The 12,790-nt window shown below is 54.8% G+C and overlaps 1 protein-coding gene across 1 annotated transcript in view; it reads right to left on the bottom strand.

Annotated features, from left to right (window-relative positions):
* Positions 1–11,461, bottom strand: part of LOC119957061 (adhesion G protein-coupled receptor E5-like) — a 74,602-nt gene extending 63,141 nt beyond the window's left edge. Inside the window, exon 1 of the mRNA XM_038784688.1 lies at positions 11,258–11,461. Within this exon, the coding sequence (XP_038640616.1) occupies positions 11,258–11,288 (31 nt within the window). The 5' untranslated portion in view covers positions 11,289–11,461. The remainder of the gene's footprint in view (positions 1–11,257) is intronic.
* Positions 11,462–12,790: the final 1,329 nt, after the last annotated feature.

Genomic DNA, 12,790 nt, shown 5'->3' with positions numbered 1-12,790 from the left:
CCACATCCTTCCTATAATGCAGCGACCAGAACTGCACGCAATACTCCAAATGCAGCCGCACCAGAGTTTTGTACAACTGCAACATGACCTCATGGCTCTGAAACTCAATTCCTCTGCCAATAAAAGCTAACACACCGTACGCCTTCTTAACAACCCTTGCGACACATGGACATCAGCTGAGGACAGGATCGAGATTGGATTTGACGCTCTCCCAGTCGAATAGCCTTTCAATATTCTGCTGGCCAGGCCATTGTGGGTTAGCATGGCTTTGTGGCCTTAGCTTAACTTGGTTCGAATCGGTGGAGACTGCCAGAGCCAAGGCTGCAAACATAGCTTAGCATCAGGCTTCATACAGAATCACCCCTTAGTAATGCTCCGATGTCATAGAACATAGAACATAGAACAGTACAGCACAGAACAGGCCCTTCGGCCCTCAATGTTGTGCCGAGCAATGATCACCCTACTCAAACCCACATATCCACCCTATACCCGTAACCCAACAACCCCCCCCCCCCCCCCCCCCCCCCCACCTTACTTTTTAGGACACTACGGGCAATTTAGCATGGCCAATCCACCTAATCCGCACATCTTTGGACTGTGGGAGGAAACCGGAGCACCCGGAGGAAACCCACGCACACACGGGGAGGACGTGCAGACTCCACACAGACAGTGACCCAGCCGGGAATCGAACCTGGGACCCTGGAGCTGTGAAGCATTTACCTCGCTGATGAACTAATTGACTATTTACATATTTAATATTAACCCTTTACACTGCAGCGGGGGAGGAGAGAGGCGCTGGAAGGGTGAATGTAGCTCTCGGGTCGGAGTCGATTCTTTCGGAGTGGAGAAAAATGTCAGGAGGCCTTGAAAAACAGCTAGTTCCTGGCAAAGCCAGCACTTCTGGAAAATTTTCCCCAAGTTTCCAGACAAAACTCTGCAGACAGTGAGTCCATTGTGTTCGTTCACAGAGGGAGCTTATCTGATCTCTGGATGCAAAGCAGATATTTTCAGGTGTTGATTTGAAAGCTGGCTGTCACAATGCCCAATCTGTTGTGGACAATCGGCAAAGGGAGATGTCAATAGCGCCCTCCAGGGATGCGCAGTGCTAATGGTGGCGGGAAAGGAGGGGATCAGAATGTGTTCACGGGAGCAAACCGGACAACCAGGGACAGGTGGTCAAGTGGGGGTGGGGTTCGGCCGCGACACGTTTGTCAACATCTCCTTTGCCCCTGCCTGGGAGGGCCGGCGTCAGGGTCCCAGGTTCGATTCCGGCCTTGGGTGACTGTCTGAGTGTGGAGTCTGCACGTCCTCCCCGTGTCAGCGTGGGTTTCCTCCGGGTGCTCCGGTTTCCTCCCACGGTCCAAAAATGCGCAGGCTCGGTGGATTGGCTCAGAATGTTACCACAATTAAATACTAGGTTGATTGGCCATGATAAAATAGCCCCATCGTGCCCCAAGGTGGGTCGGTTAGGTGGAGGTACGAGAATAGGGCGGGGAGTGGGCCTAGGTCAGGTGTTCTTGGTAGATCGGTGCAGACGGGTTTAGCCAATGCGCCTCCTTCTGCACTTGGGGAATCCTATGTCTTCTATTCTGCCCCAGCTCCTTCGCCCCCTTTCCAACCACACAATTCGGTGCATTTTTACCTTCCTTCAGCGCTGTAGATGGATCATAGAACATACAGTGCAGAAGGAGGCCATTTGGCCTGTCAAGTCTGCACCGACCCACTCGGCACAGACAGTGACCCAGCGGGGAATCGAACCTGGGACCCTGGTGCTGCGAAGCCACAGTGCTAACCACTGTGCTGCCGCGCTGCCCAAATCATTCAGCTGTGGAACCTTAACGCTGTTTCTCTCTCCACGTGTGCTGCCAGATTTGTTGAGTTTATTCAGCATTTTGTTTTTCTTTCAGATTCCAGCATCCGCAGTATTTCGCTTTAATTAGAGGGACAAAAAAGGAGTGGCGTCCACTGAAGGCCTCCCTGCATTGCTCTATATTAAAAGGTCTTTTTTTTTTTCAGTCATCCATGAGATATGAGCGTCGCTGGTTGGGTATTTATTGCCTACCCATCATGGACCCCGCCAGCAAACACCCCATCGTGGACCCCATCAGCGACCGTCCCCAGCCAACCCCAGGACTGTGCCGCGGGGCAGCCGACCAACCCTGGGGGACGCAAGTGCTACTTCTGCGGGCATAGGGTTGGGCCTTGCGGAGAGAGTCCTTTGACCCGGAGAAGCGGGGTCAGCGTCAGGCGGTGGGTGGGAGGATTTGGAAACACTTTGGGGATCCGCAAACCCTTCACCATCATTGTCAGCTCCCTTGGTGGAGTTGCAGAGAGCGAGGAGGACTGTCAGAGAATACAACAAAATACAGTAGTCCCCCGTTATACCGCGCTCCGCAATACCGCGGTTCGCGATATACCGCGGGGGGGCTTATGGACCCCAACTGTCAGTTGTGTCAATTTCAGCGGCCGGCTCACTTTGATCCGGAGAGGGAAGCTGCTCTCTCACTGAAGCAATCAGCCGGCCGCTGAAATTGACACTGCCCACTGCTCTCTCCCTCCAATCCAACTTTTAAGTTTTAATGTTTCTGATTGGAGGGAGAGAGCAGCCGGCAGTGTCAATTTCACCGGCCGGCTGATTGCTTCAGTGAGAGAGCAGCTTCCCTCTCTGGATCAAAGTGAGCCGGCCGCTGAAATTGACACTGCCGGCTGCTCTCTCCCTCCAATCAGAAACATTAAAACTTAAAAGTTGGATTGGAGGGAGAGAGCAGCCGGCAGTGTCAATTTCAGCGGCCGGCTGATTGTTTCAGTGAGAGAGCAGCTTCCCTCTCCGGATCAAAGTGAGCCGGCTGCTGAAATTGACACTGTTTTAATTGGATCCACGATGGGGGTTTTAAATTTATTTAAAAATCTATGCTAGCGCTTCCCATTGTGAGTCTACGGGGGTCTTACCTCTCCCCCCGCCCCCCGTAGACTCACAATGGGAAGCGCTAGCATAGATTTTTAAATAAATTTAAAACCCCCATCATGGATATCCACGGCTCGGATACAACGCGGGTGGCTGTCTTGGACCCCAACACCCGCGTTATAAAGGGGGACTACTGTATAGATAGATTGGAGAGTTGGGCAGAGAAATGGCAGATGGAGTTCAATCCAGGCAAATGCGAGGTGATGCATTTTGGAAGATCAAATTCAAGAGCGGACTATATGGTCAATGGAAGGGTCTTGGGGAAAATTGATGTGCAGAGAGATCTGGGAGTTCAGGTCCATTGTACCCTGAAGGTGGCAACGCAGGTCGATAGAGTGGTCAAGAAGGCATACAGCATGCTTGCCTTCATCGGACGGGGTATTGAGTACAAGAGTCGGCAGGTCATGTTACAGTTGTATAGGACTTTGGTTAGGCCACATTTGGAATACTGCGTGCAGTTCTGGTCGCCACATTACCAGAAGGATGTGGATGCTTTGGAGAGGCAGAGGAGGTTCGCCAGGATGTTGCCTGGTATGGAGGGTGCTAGCTATGAAGAAAGGTTGAGTAGATTAGGATTGTTTTCGTTGGAAAGACGGAGGTTGAGGGGGAACCTGATTGAGGTTTCATAAAATTATGAGAGGTATGGACAGGGTGGATAGCAACAAGCTTTTTCCAAGAGTAGGGGTGTCAGTTACAAGGGGTCACGATTTCAAAGTGAGAGGGGGAAAGTTTAAGGGAGATATGCGTGGAAAGTTTTTTACGCAGAGGGTGGTGGGTGCCTGGAACGCTTTACCAGCGGAGGTGGTAGAGGTGGGCACGATAGCATCATTTAAGAGGCACCTAGACAGATATATGAATGGGCGGCAACAGAGGGAAGTAGACCTTAGAAAATAGGAGACAGGTTTAGATAAAGGATCTGGATCGGCGCTGGCTGGGAGGGCCGAAGGGCCTGTTCCTGTGCTGTAATTTTCTTTGTTCTTTGTTTGTTCTGCGGCCAGACACAGCACCCCAGCAACGCTGCCCAGCGCGGAGCGCACTCTGCAAGGCCTGCGGGAAGTAAGGACATTTCGCTGCTGTGTGCCAGGCCCGCTCGATCGCCGCTATTGTCCCTGCACCCCCCACGTGTGACCCGCGGGCGCCGCCATCTTCCTCGCCTCAGACCACGGGCGGCCCGTGGGCGCCGCCATCTTGCTCGTCTCACAACATGTGCAGCCCGTGGGCGCCGCCATCTTGCTCATCTCACAACACGTGCAGCCCGTGGGCGCCGCCATCTTCCTCTCCTCAGGACACGTGTGGCCCGTGGGTGCCGCCATCTTGCCTGCGCCAGGACACGTACGGCCCGTAGGCGCGCCATCTTCCCCGCCTCAGGACCCCTGCTCGTCAGGTACCTCGTCGGGCCGCTCATCGCCTACTACCGCCGCCGACCAACCCCATCTCGCCTCCATCACGATCGACCAGTCCTGACCGCAGAACCTCGCAACCGCGTCGACAACAGTGAAGGTCGACGGGCACAAGGTCTCCTGCCTTCTGGACTCCGGGAGCACTGAGAGTTTCATCCACCCCGATACGATAAGGCGCTGCTCCCTCACGGTCCACCCCATCAACCAGAGAATCTCCCTGGCCTCCGGATCCCACTCCGTGATCCGGGGGTACTGCATCGCCACCGTCACCATCCAGGTCGACTTCCGGCTCTATATCCTCCCCAACCTCTGCGCTGCCTTGCTACTCGGCCTGGACTTCCATTGCAACCTCCAGAGCCTAACCCTAAAATTTGGCGGGCCCCTACCACCCCTTACTGTTTGCGGTCTCACGACCCTTAAGGTCGACCCTCCTTCTGTGTTCGCAAACCTCACAACGGATGCAGACGGGACAGCACCCAGGACAGGACCTTCATCAGGTCTGAGGTCCAGCGGCTGCTGCGGGAGGGTATTATCGAGGCCAGCAACAGCCCCTGGAGAGCCCAAGTGGTAGTGGTGAAAACTGGGGAGAAAAACAGGATGGCCGTTGATGAGTCAGACCATCAATCGGTACACGCAGCTCGACGCGTACCCCCTCCTACGCATATCTGATATAGAACATAGAACATAAGAACATAAGAACATAAGAACATAAGAACTAGGAGCAGGAGTAGGCCATCTGGCCCCTCGAGCCTGCTCCGCCATTCAATGAGATGATAGCTGATCTTTTGTGGACTCAGCTCCACTTTCCGGCCCGAACACCATAACCCTTAATCCCTTTATTCTTCAAAAAACTATCTATCTTTACCTTAAAAACATGTAATGAAGGAGCCTCAACTGGGCAAGGAATTCCATAGATTCACAACCCTTTGGGTGAAGAAGTTCCTCCTAAACTCAGTCCTAAATATACTTCCCCTTATTTACTAACATAGAACAGTACAGCACAGAACAGGCCCTTCGGCCCTCAATGTTGTGCCGAGCCATGATCACCCCACTCAAACCCACGTATCCACCCTATACCCGTAACCCAACAACCCCCCCCCCCCCCCTAACCTTACTTTTTTATTAGGACACTACGGGCAATTTAGCATGGCCAATCCACCTAACCCGCACATCTTTGGACTGTGGGAGGAAACCGGAGCACCCGGAGGAAACCCACGCACACAGGGGGAGGACGTGCAGACTCCACACAAACAGTGACCCAAGCCGGAATCGAACCTGGGACCCTGGAGCTGTGAAGCATTTATGCTAACCACCATGCTACCCTGCTGCCCCCGTGGGGTATCGGGGCAGGAGATGATATGGTCAATCAGATTGCACAGTACCGGGTCTTCTCGACAGTGGACCTGAAATCTGCCGACCATCAGCTCCCCATCCGCAAGGCAGACCACCCATACACTGTGTTCGAAGCAGACGGCCGCCTTTACCACTTCCTTAGGGTTCCCTTCGGCGTCACTAATGGGGTCTCGGTCTTCCAACGTGAGATGGACCGAATGGTTGACCGGTACGGACTGCGGGCCACTTTCCCGTACCTGGATAACATCACCATCTGCGGCCACAACCAGCAGGACCATGGCGCCAACCTTTCTAAATTGCTCCACACCGCCACTCTCCTCAACCTAACCTACAATAGGGCAGCACGGTGGCCTAGTGGTTAGCACAACCGCCTCACGGCGCTGAGGTCCCAGGTTCGATCCCGGCTCTGGGTCACTGTCCGTGTGGAGTTTGCACGTTCTCCCCGTGTCTGCGTGGATTTCGCCCCCACAACCCAAAAATGTGCAGAGTAGGTGGATTGGCCATGCTAAATTGCCCCTTAATTGGAAAAAATAATTGGGTAATCTAAATTTTTAAAAAAAACCTAACCTACAACAAGGAGAAGTGTGTTTTCAGCACGAACCGATTAGCCATCCTCAGCTATGTGGTTCAGAAACAGAGTTCTAGGGTCCGACCCCGATCGCATGCGCCCCCTCACGGAACTCCCCCTCCCCCACTGCCCAAGGCCCTCAAACGATGCCTGGGGTTCTTCCCGTACTATGCCCAGTGGGTCCCTAACTATGCGGACAAGGCCCACCCACTCATTCAATCCATCGCTTTCCCACTGACGGCCGAGGCTCACCAGGCCTTCAACCGTATCAAGGCCGACAACGCCAAGGCCGCGATGCACGCGGTCGACGAGACGCTCCACTTCCAAGTCGAGAGCGATGCCTCAGACATCACTCTAGCCGTCACCCTCAACCAGGCAGGCAGGCCCGTGGCATTCTTTTCCCGCACCCTCCATGCCTCCGAAATTCGGCACTCCTCCGTCGAAAAGGAGGCCCAAGCGATCGTTGAAGCTGTGCGGCATTGGAGGCATTACCTGGCCGGTAGGAGATTCACTCTCCTCACTGACCAACGGTCGGTTGCCTTCATGTTTAACAACACACAGCGGGGTAAGATCAAAAATGATAAGATCTTGAGGTGGAGGATCGAGCTCTCCAGCTACAACTACGAGATTTTGTATTGCCCCGGTGAGCTCAACAAGCCCTCGATGCCCTTTCCCGAGGTACATGTGCCAGCGCACAGGTGGACCGACTCTGGACCCTGCACGACGGTCTCTGTCACCCAGGGGTCACCCGCTTTTATCACTTCATAAAGGGCTGCAATCTGCCCTACTCCATCGAGGAAGTCAGGGCTATCACCAGAGACTGCCAGGTCTGCGCGGAGTGTAAACCGCACTTCTACCGGCCAGATAGAGAGTGCCTGGTGAAGGCCTCCCTCCGCTTTGAACGCCTCAGCGTGGACTTCAAAGGGCCCCTCCACTCCACCGACTGCAGCACGTACTTTCTTAATGTGGTGTACGAATATTCCAGATTCCCCTTCGCCATCCCATGCCCCAATATGACGTCTGCCACCGTCATCAAAGCCCTCAACACCATCTTCGCTCTGTTCGGTTTCCCCGCCTACGTCCACAGCGACCGGGAATCCTCATTTATGAGCGATGGGTTGCGCCAGTACCTGCTCAGCAAGGGCATCGCCTCGAGCTGGATGACTAGCTACAACCCCCCCGGGGAAACGGGCAGGGAGAATGGGACGGTCTGGAAGGCCGTCCAGCTGGCCCGACGGCCCAGAAATCTCCCGGCCTCCCTTTGGCAGGAGGTCCTCCCCGACGCCTATCACTCCATTCGGTCGCTCCTGTGCACCACGACTAACGAAACTCCCCATGAACGTCTCCTTGCCTTCCCCAGGATTTCCACCAGGGTTTCCCTCCCAACGTGGCTGGCAGCTCCAGGACCCGTTCTCATCCGAAAGCACGTACAGCACCACAAGGCGGACCCGTTGGTTGAGAGGGTACAGCTACTCCATGCAAACCCGCAGTCCGCCTACGTAGCGTACCCCAACGGCCGCCAAGACACAGTCTCCCTCAGGGACCTGGCGCCAGCTGGGTCCCCACACAACCCCCTCCCTGCCCCGCCGCCACCCTCCCTCCCCCTAGCACACCCCACTACAGCCCCCGCTCCAGGACGATCTGTCCTCAACTTGGTCCCACCCGGGGATGAAGATGAGGACGACACGCTCCTGGAGTCACCGACGACCGGGCCGATGCCTGAATCACCACCAGAACTGCGGCGCTCGCAACGACGGATCAACGCGCCCGATCGTCTGAATTTGTAACCTTTTCTTACATTTTAAACAACCTATAGGTACATAGTTTTCCGCCAACTCTGATGGACTCATTTTTAACAGGGGGTGAATGTGGTAGTCACCACTGTTGTATTGTATATACTGCATACAAGGGTATTATGGTAAGGCCCCTGTACTACAGGTACGGGGGTAGATCCCTGCCTGCTGGCTCCACCCAGTAGGCGGAGTATAAATATGTGTGCTCGCCGAGCTGCAGCCATTTCGACAGCAGCTGCGGGAGGCTACACATCTCTGTGTAATAAAGCCTTGATTACCCTCGACTCTCGTCTCGTCGTAATTGATAGTGCATCACCGGCGGTGCGGGAGGTACTGGTGGGACGGAGTGGCGTGAACCACTCCAGCGTCGGGCCGCCCCAAAGGTGCAGAATCCTCCGCACCTTCAGGGGCTCGGGCCGCCCCAGAGTGGTTGGCACCCCGCCGGCTGGCAGGAAAGGGGCTTGGTGCCACGCCTACTGGCGCCGAAGGGCCTCCGCCGGCTGGCGCGAGTCGGCGCATGCGCGGGAGCGCCAGCGCATGCTGGCGTCATCCCCGCGCATGCGCAGAGGGAATTGCTTCCGCACCAAGAATTGCGGAAGACCACGGCCTCCGGTGCGGAACAATAGGGTGCCTCCACGGCACAGGCCCGCCCGCGGACCGGTGGGCCCCGACCACGGGCCAGGCCACCGTGGGGGCATCTCCCGGGGCCGGACCCTGTGGCGACCCCCCAAGAACCCCGGTAAGGGGCCTACTCTAATTTACCTCGGCGGGAAAGGCAAAGAACGGGCGGGACTTCAGCCCATCGCTGGCCGGAGAATTCGTAGGGCCCATTGTGTCACGCCGGACCCCGCCATTCTCCGAGGCGGGCAGCACGACTCACGCCAGGGCAATTTCTGGGGGGTGGGAGAATTAGGAGGACGGCAGGAGCGGGATTCACACTGACCCCCGGCGATTCTCCGACCCGGCAGGGGGTCTGAGAATCCCGCCCATGATCAGAAACCACCGAAGGGTCATGGCATTAAATTATTAAAGATTTCAAATGAAAAATAAATGAAAATTATTTAAATATCTTATCACAGGATTGTAAATATTTGCGGTATCTTCAAAACTCTGTGTCGGGCAGCCTGTTACAGAACATTCCAGGGCTGATCCCACTTCACCCCGCGCTCACCCCCCACAGTCCAATATCAATCTCAAACTAATCCCACTGCCCCGCTCACTCCCCATGGCCCTGTCCCAATCCCAAACTAATCCCACTGCCCCGCTCACTCCCCACAGTCCAATATCAATCCCAAACTAATCCCACTGCCCGCTCACTCCCCACAGTCCAATATCAATCCCAAACTAATCCCACTGCCCCACGCTCCCCATTACCCTCTTATCAATCCCAAACTAATCCCACTGCCCCACGCTCCCCATTACCCTCTTATCAATCCCAAACTAATCCCAGTGCCCCGCTGTCTCCCCATTACCCTCTATCAATCCCAAACTAATCCCACTGCCCCGCTCTCTCCCCACAGCCCTGTATCAATCCCAAACTAATCCCACTGCCCCGCTCTCTCCCCATAGCCCTGTATCAATCCCAAACTAACCCCACTGCCCCGCTCTCCCCATAGCCCTGTATCAATCCCCAAACTAATCCCACTGCCCCGTTCTCCCCATAGCCCTGTATCAATCCCAAACTAATCCCACTGCCCCGCACTCCCCATAGCCCTGTATCAATCCCCAAACTAATCCCACTGCCCCGCTCTCTCCCCATAGCCCTGTATCAATCTCAAATTAATCCCACTGCCCCGCTCGCTCCCTATAGCCCTGTATCAATCCCAAACTAATCCCACTGCCCCGCTTTCTCCCCATAGCCCTGTATCAATCTCCCCATAGCCCTGTAGCAATCTCCCCATAGCCCTGTATTAATCCCAAACTAATCCCACTGCTCCGCTCTCTCCCCATAGCCCTGTCACAATTCCAAACTATTCCCAAGGCTCCCCTCCCTCCCCAGAGCCCTGTATCAATCCCACTGCCCCGCTCTCTCCCCACAGCCCTGTATCAATCCCAAACTAATCCCACTGCCCCGCTCTCTCCCCATTGCCCTGTCTCAATCCCAAACTAATCCCACAACCCCACTCTCTCCCCAGAGCCCTGTATCAATCCCAAACTAATCCCACTGCCCCACTCTCACCCCAAAACCCTGTATCAATCCCAAACTAATCCCACTGCCCCGCTCTCTCCTTGGAGCCATGTATCTATCCCAAACTAATCCCACTGCCCCACTCTCTCCCTGTAGCCCTGTATCAATCCCAAACCAAAGCCACAGCCTGGCTCTCCCCCCATAGCCCTGCATCAATCGTAATCTAATCCCACTGCCCCGCTTTCTCCCCATAGCCCTGTGTCAATCCCAAACTAATCCCACTGCCCCGCTCTCTCCCCATAGCCCTGTATCAATCCCAAACTAATCCCACTGTCCCACTCTCTCCCCATAGCCCTGTATCAATCCCAAACTAATCCCACTGCCCCGCTTTCTCCCCATAGCCCTGTATCAATCCCAAACTAATCCCACTGTCCCACTCTCTCCCCATAGCCCTGTATCAATCCCAAACTAATCCCACTGTCCCACTCTCTCCCCATAACCCTGTATCAATCCCAAACTAATCCCACTGCCCTGCTCTCGTCCCATAGCTCTGTATCAATCCCAAACTAATCCCACTGCCCCGCTCGCTCCCCATAGCCCTGTATCAATCCCAAACTAACCCCACTGCCCCGCTCTCTCCCCGTAGCCCTGTATCAATCCCAAACTAATCCCACTGCCCTGCTCTCTCCCCATAGCCCTGTTTCAATCCCAAACATATCCCACTGTTCCAATCTCTCTGCAAAGCCCTGTGTTTATCCGGTACTAACCCCACTGCCTCACAGTTTCCCCACAATCCCATATCCCATAGTGGATGTGGAGAGGGTGTTTCATCTCATGGGAGAGTCTAGAACTAGGGGGTCACTGATTAAAAATAAGGAGTTGCCCATTGCAGACAGGGATGAGGAGGAAACCTTTTCTCTCAGGGGTTTGTTGGGATTTTGGCACTCTCTTCCTCGAAGAGGAAGTGGAAGCCCAACGCATCTCCAGGGTGAAGACATTCCTGGTGGATTATCAAACTGCCAACGAGGCAACAGAACTCTCGGCACTTACCCAGTATGAGGGGAAAGTATTTGGGTCCCATAGTCCCCTCGCGCTGCCTCTTGGACACAACGTGATCTCGCTGAAGTGATCTCGCAATGGTGAAGATCCTCTCGAAACGTGGCTCGCTCTAAGACGCAGCCAGGACCTCAAGTGTGGGGACAGACACAGTTACAGGAACGAGGTTGTTTGTGTCGATTATAATGCAAGTGCTTATTTCCCTGTTGTGCAGGTTATGATTGGAGCGCAAAAAAAATTAGGAAGTCTTCCTCCAGCGACCAGGGCTTGGGCGAGGGCTCGCCCGGAATACAATCTGCAGTTTCGCTTTGCATATTTGGGGAAGGACATACTTGTATTGAAGGCGGTGCAGAGGAGGTTCACCAGACTGTGTTGTGGGATGAAAGGTAAACCCTCTGATAAGCGGCTGTGTAATTCGGGCTGATACTCTTTGGAATGCAGGGGAATGAGAGGCGGTCTCTTTGAGACGTGCTCAATTCTGAAGGGGCTTGAAATGAAAAGAAAATCGCTTATTGTCACGAGTAGGCTTCAATGAAGTTACTGTGAAAAGCCCCTAGTCGCCACATTCCGGCGCCCGTTCGGGGGAGGCTGGTACGGGAATTGAACCGTGCTGCTGGCCTGCCTTGGTCTGCTTTAAAAGCCAGCTCTTTAGCCCTGTGCTAAACCAGCCCCTAAAAGGGCTTGAAAGGATAGAGACACAGAGAGGCTGTTTCCCCCTAATGGGGTATCTAAAATATTGGGTCACAGCTTTACCACAGTGGGCTTGACAAGGTAAATATGTTCAAGGCTGAGATAGGCGGACTTTTAATCAGTAAGGGCATCAAAGGCGCGGTGGCCCAAGACAGACACTGGAGGCTTCGAATCGTTGACAAGCGGTTTATTGATGAAAGGCAAAGCTAGATAAGCAACAGGCACAGAACTCCACATAACCGGTGTGATTTCCCCACCGCGGTTTGCCGGCTGCCTATCCAGTTGCGCCGGGTGCATTGCGGGAGAGGACCAAATGGTTCTTCACGCCAGGCGTCGGGCCGATCGCGAGTCACGTGACTCGCTACACCCGGCGTGATAGGTCGTGTTCCAGGTAACAATATTTAAATGAGCCATTTGGGCTCATCTAAATATGCACGGCCTTTCCCCGGCTCCCGGTATTCACCGACTTCACTGGCAAGACCTCACTTGGGTGCGGATTGGTACTGGTCTCCACAAAATGGATTCCAGGCCCAACGGCCATGCTGAGGGGTGGGGGGGGGGGGGGGGTTTACTCCCTGGCACTTGGCACTGACCACCTGGCACTGGACACCCTGGTAGTGTCTGAGTGTCAGGTCGACGTTGCCTAAGGGCGGGTCCCGAGGAGGGCCATGCCGATGAAAGGGGAGGGTGAAGTGGGGCTACGAAGGATGGGGGAGGGGCCTGAAAGGTGGTCCTGAAAGTGGCGATGGGCTTGAAAGTGGGCGGGTCTGAAAGGAGCCCCCTAAAGGTGATGCCCCCCACCCCCCCCCAGCGATCTCCTGCGGAGTATGTTCACTT

This window comes from Scyliorhinus canicula, chromosome 25, assembly GCF_902713615.1.
Source record: "Scyliorhinus canicula chromosome 25, sScyCan1.1, whole genome shotgun sequence".
Taxonomy (NCBI): Eukaryota; Metazoa; Chordata; class Chondrichthyes; order Carcharhiniformes; family Scyliorhinidae; genus Scyliorhinus; species Scyliorhinus canicula.
The sequence above is the reverse complement of the archived record's forward strand: the minus strand, read 5'-3'. Positions and strand labels throughout refer to the sequence as shown.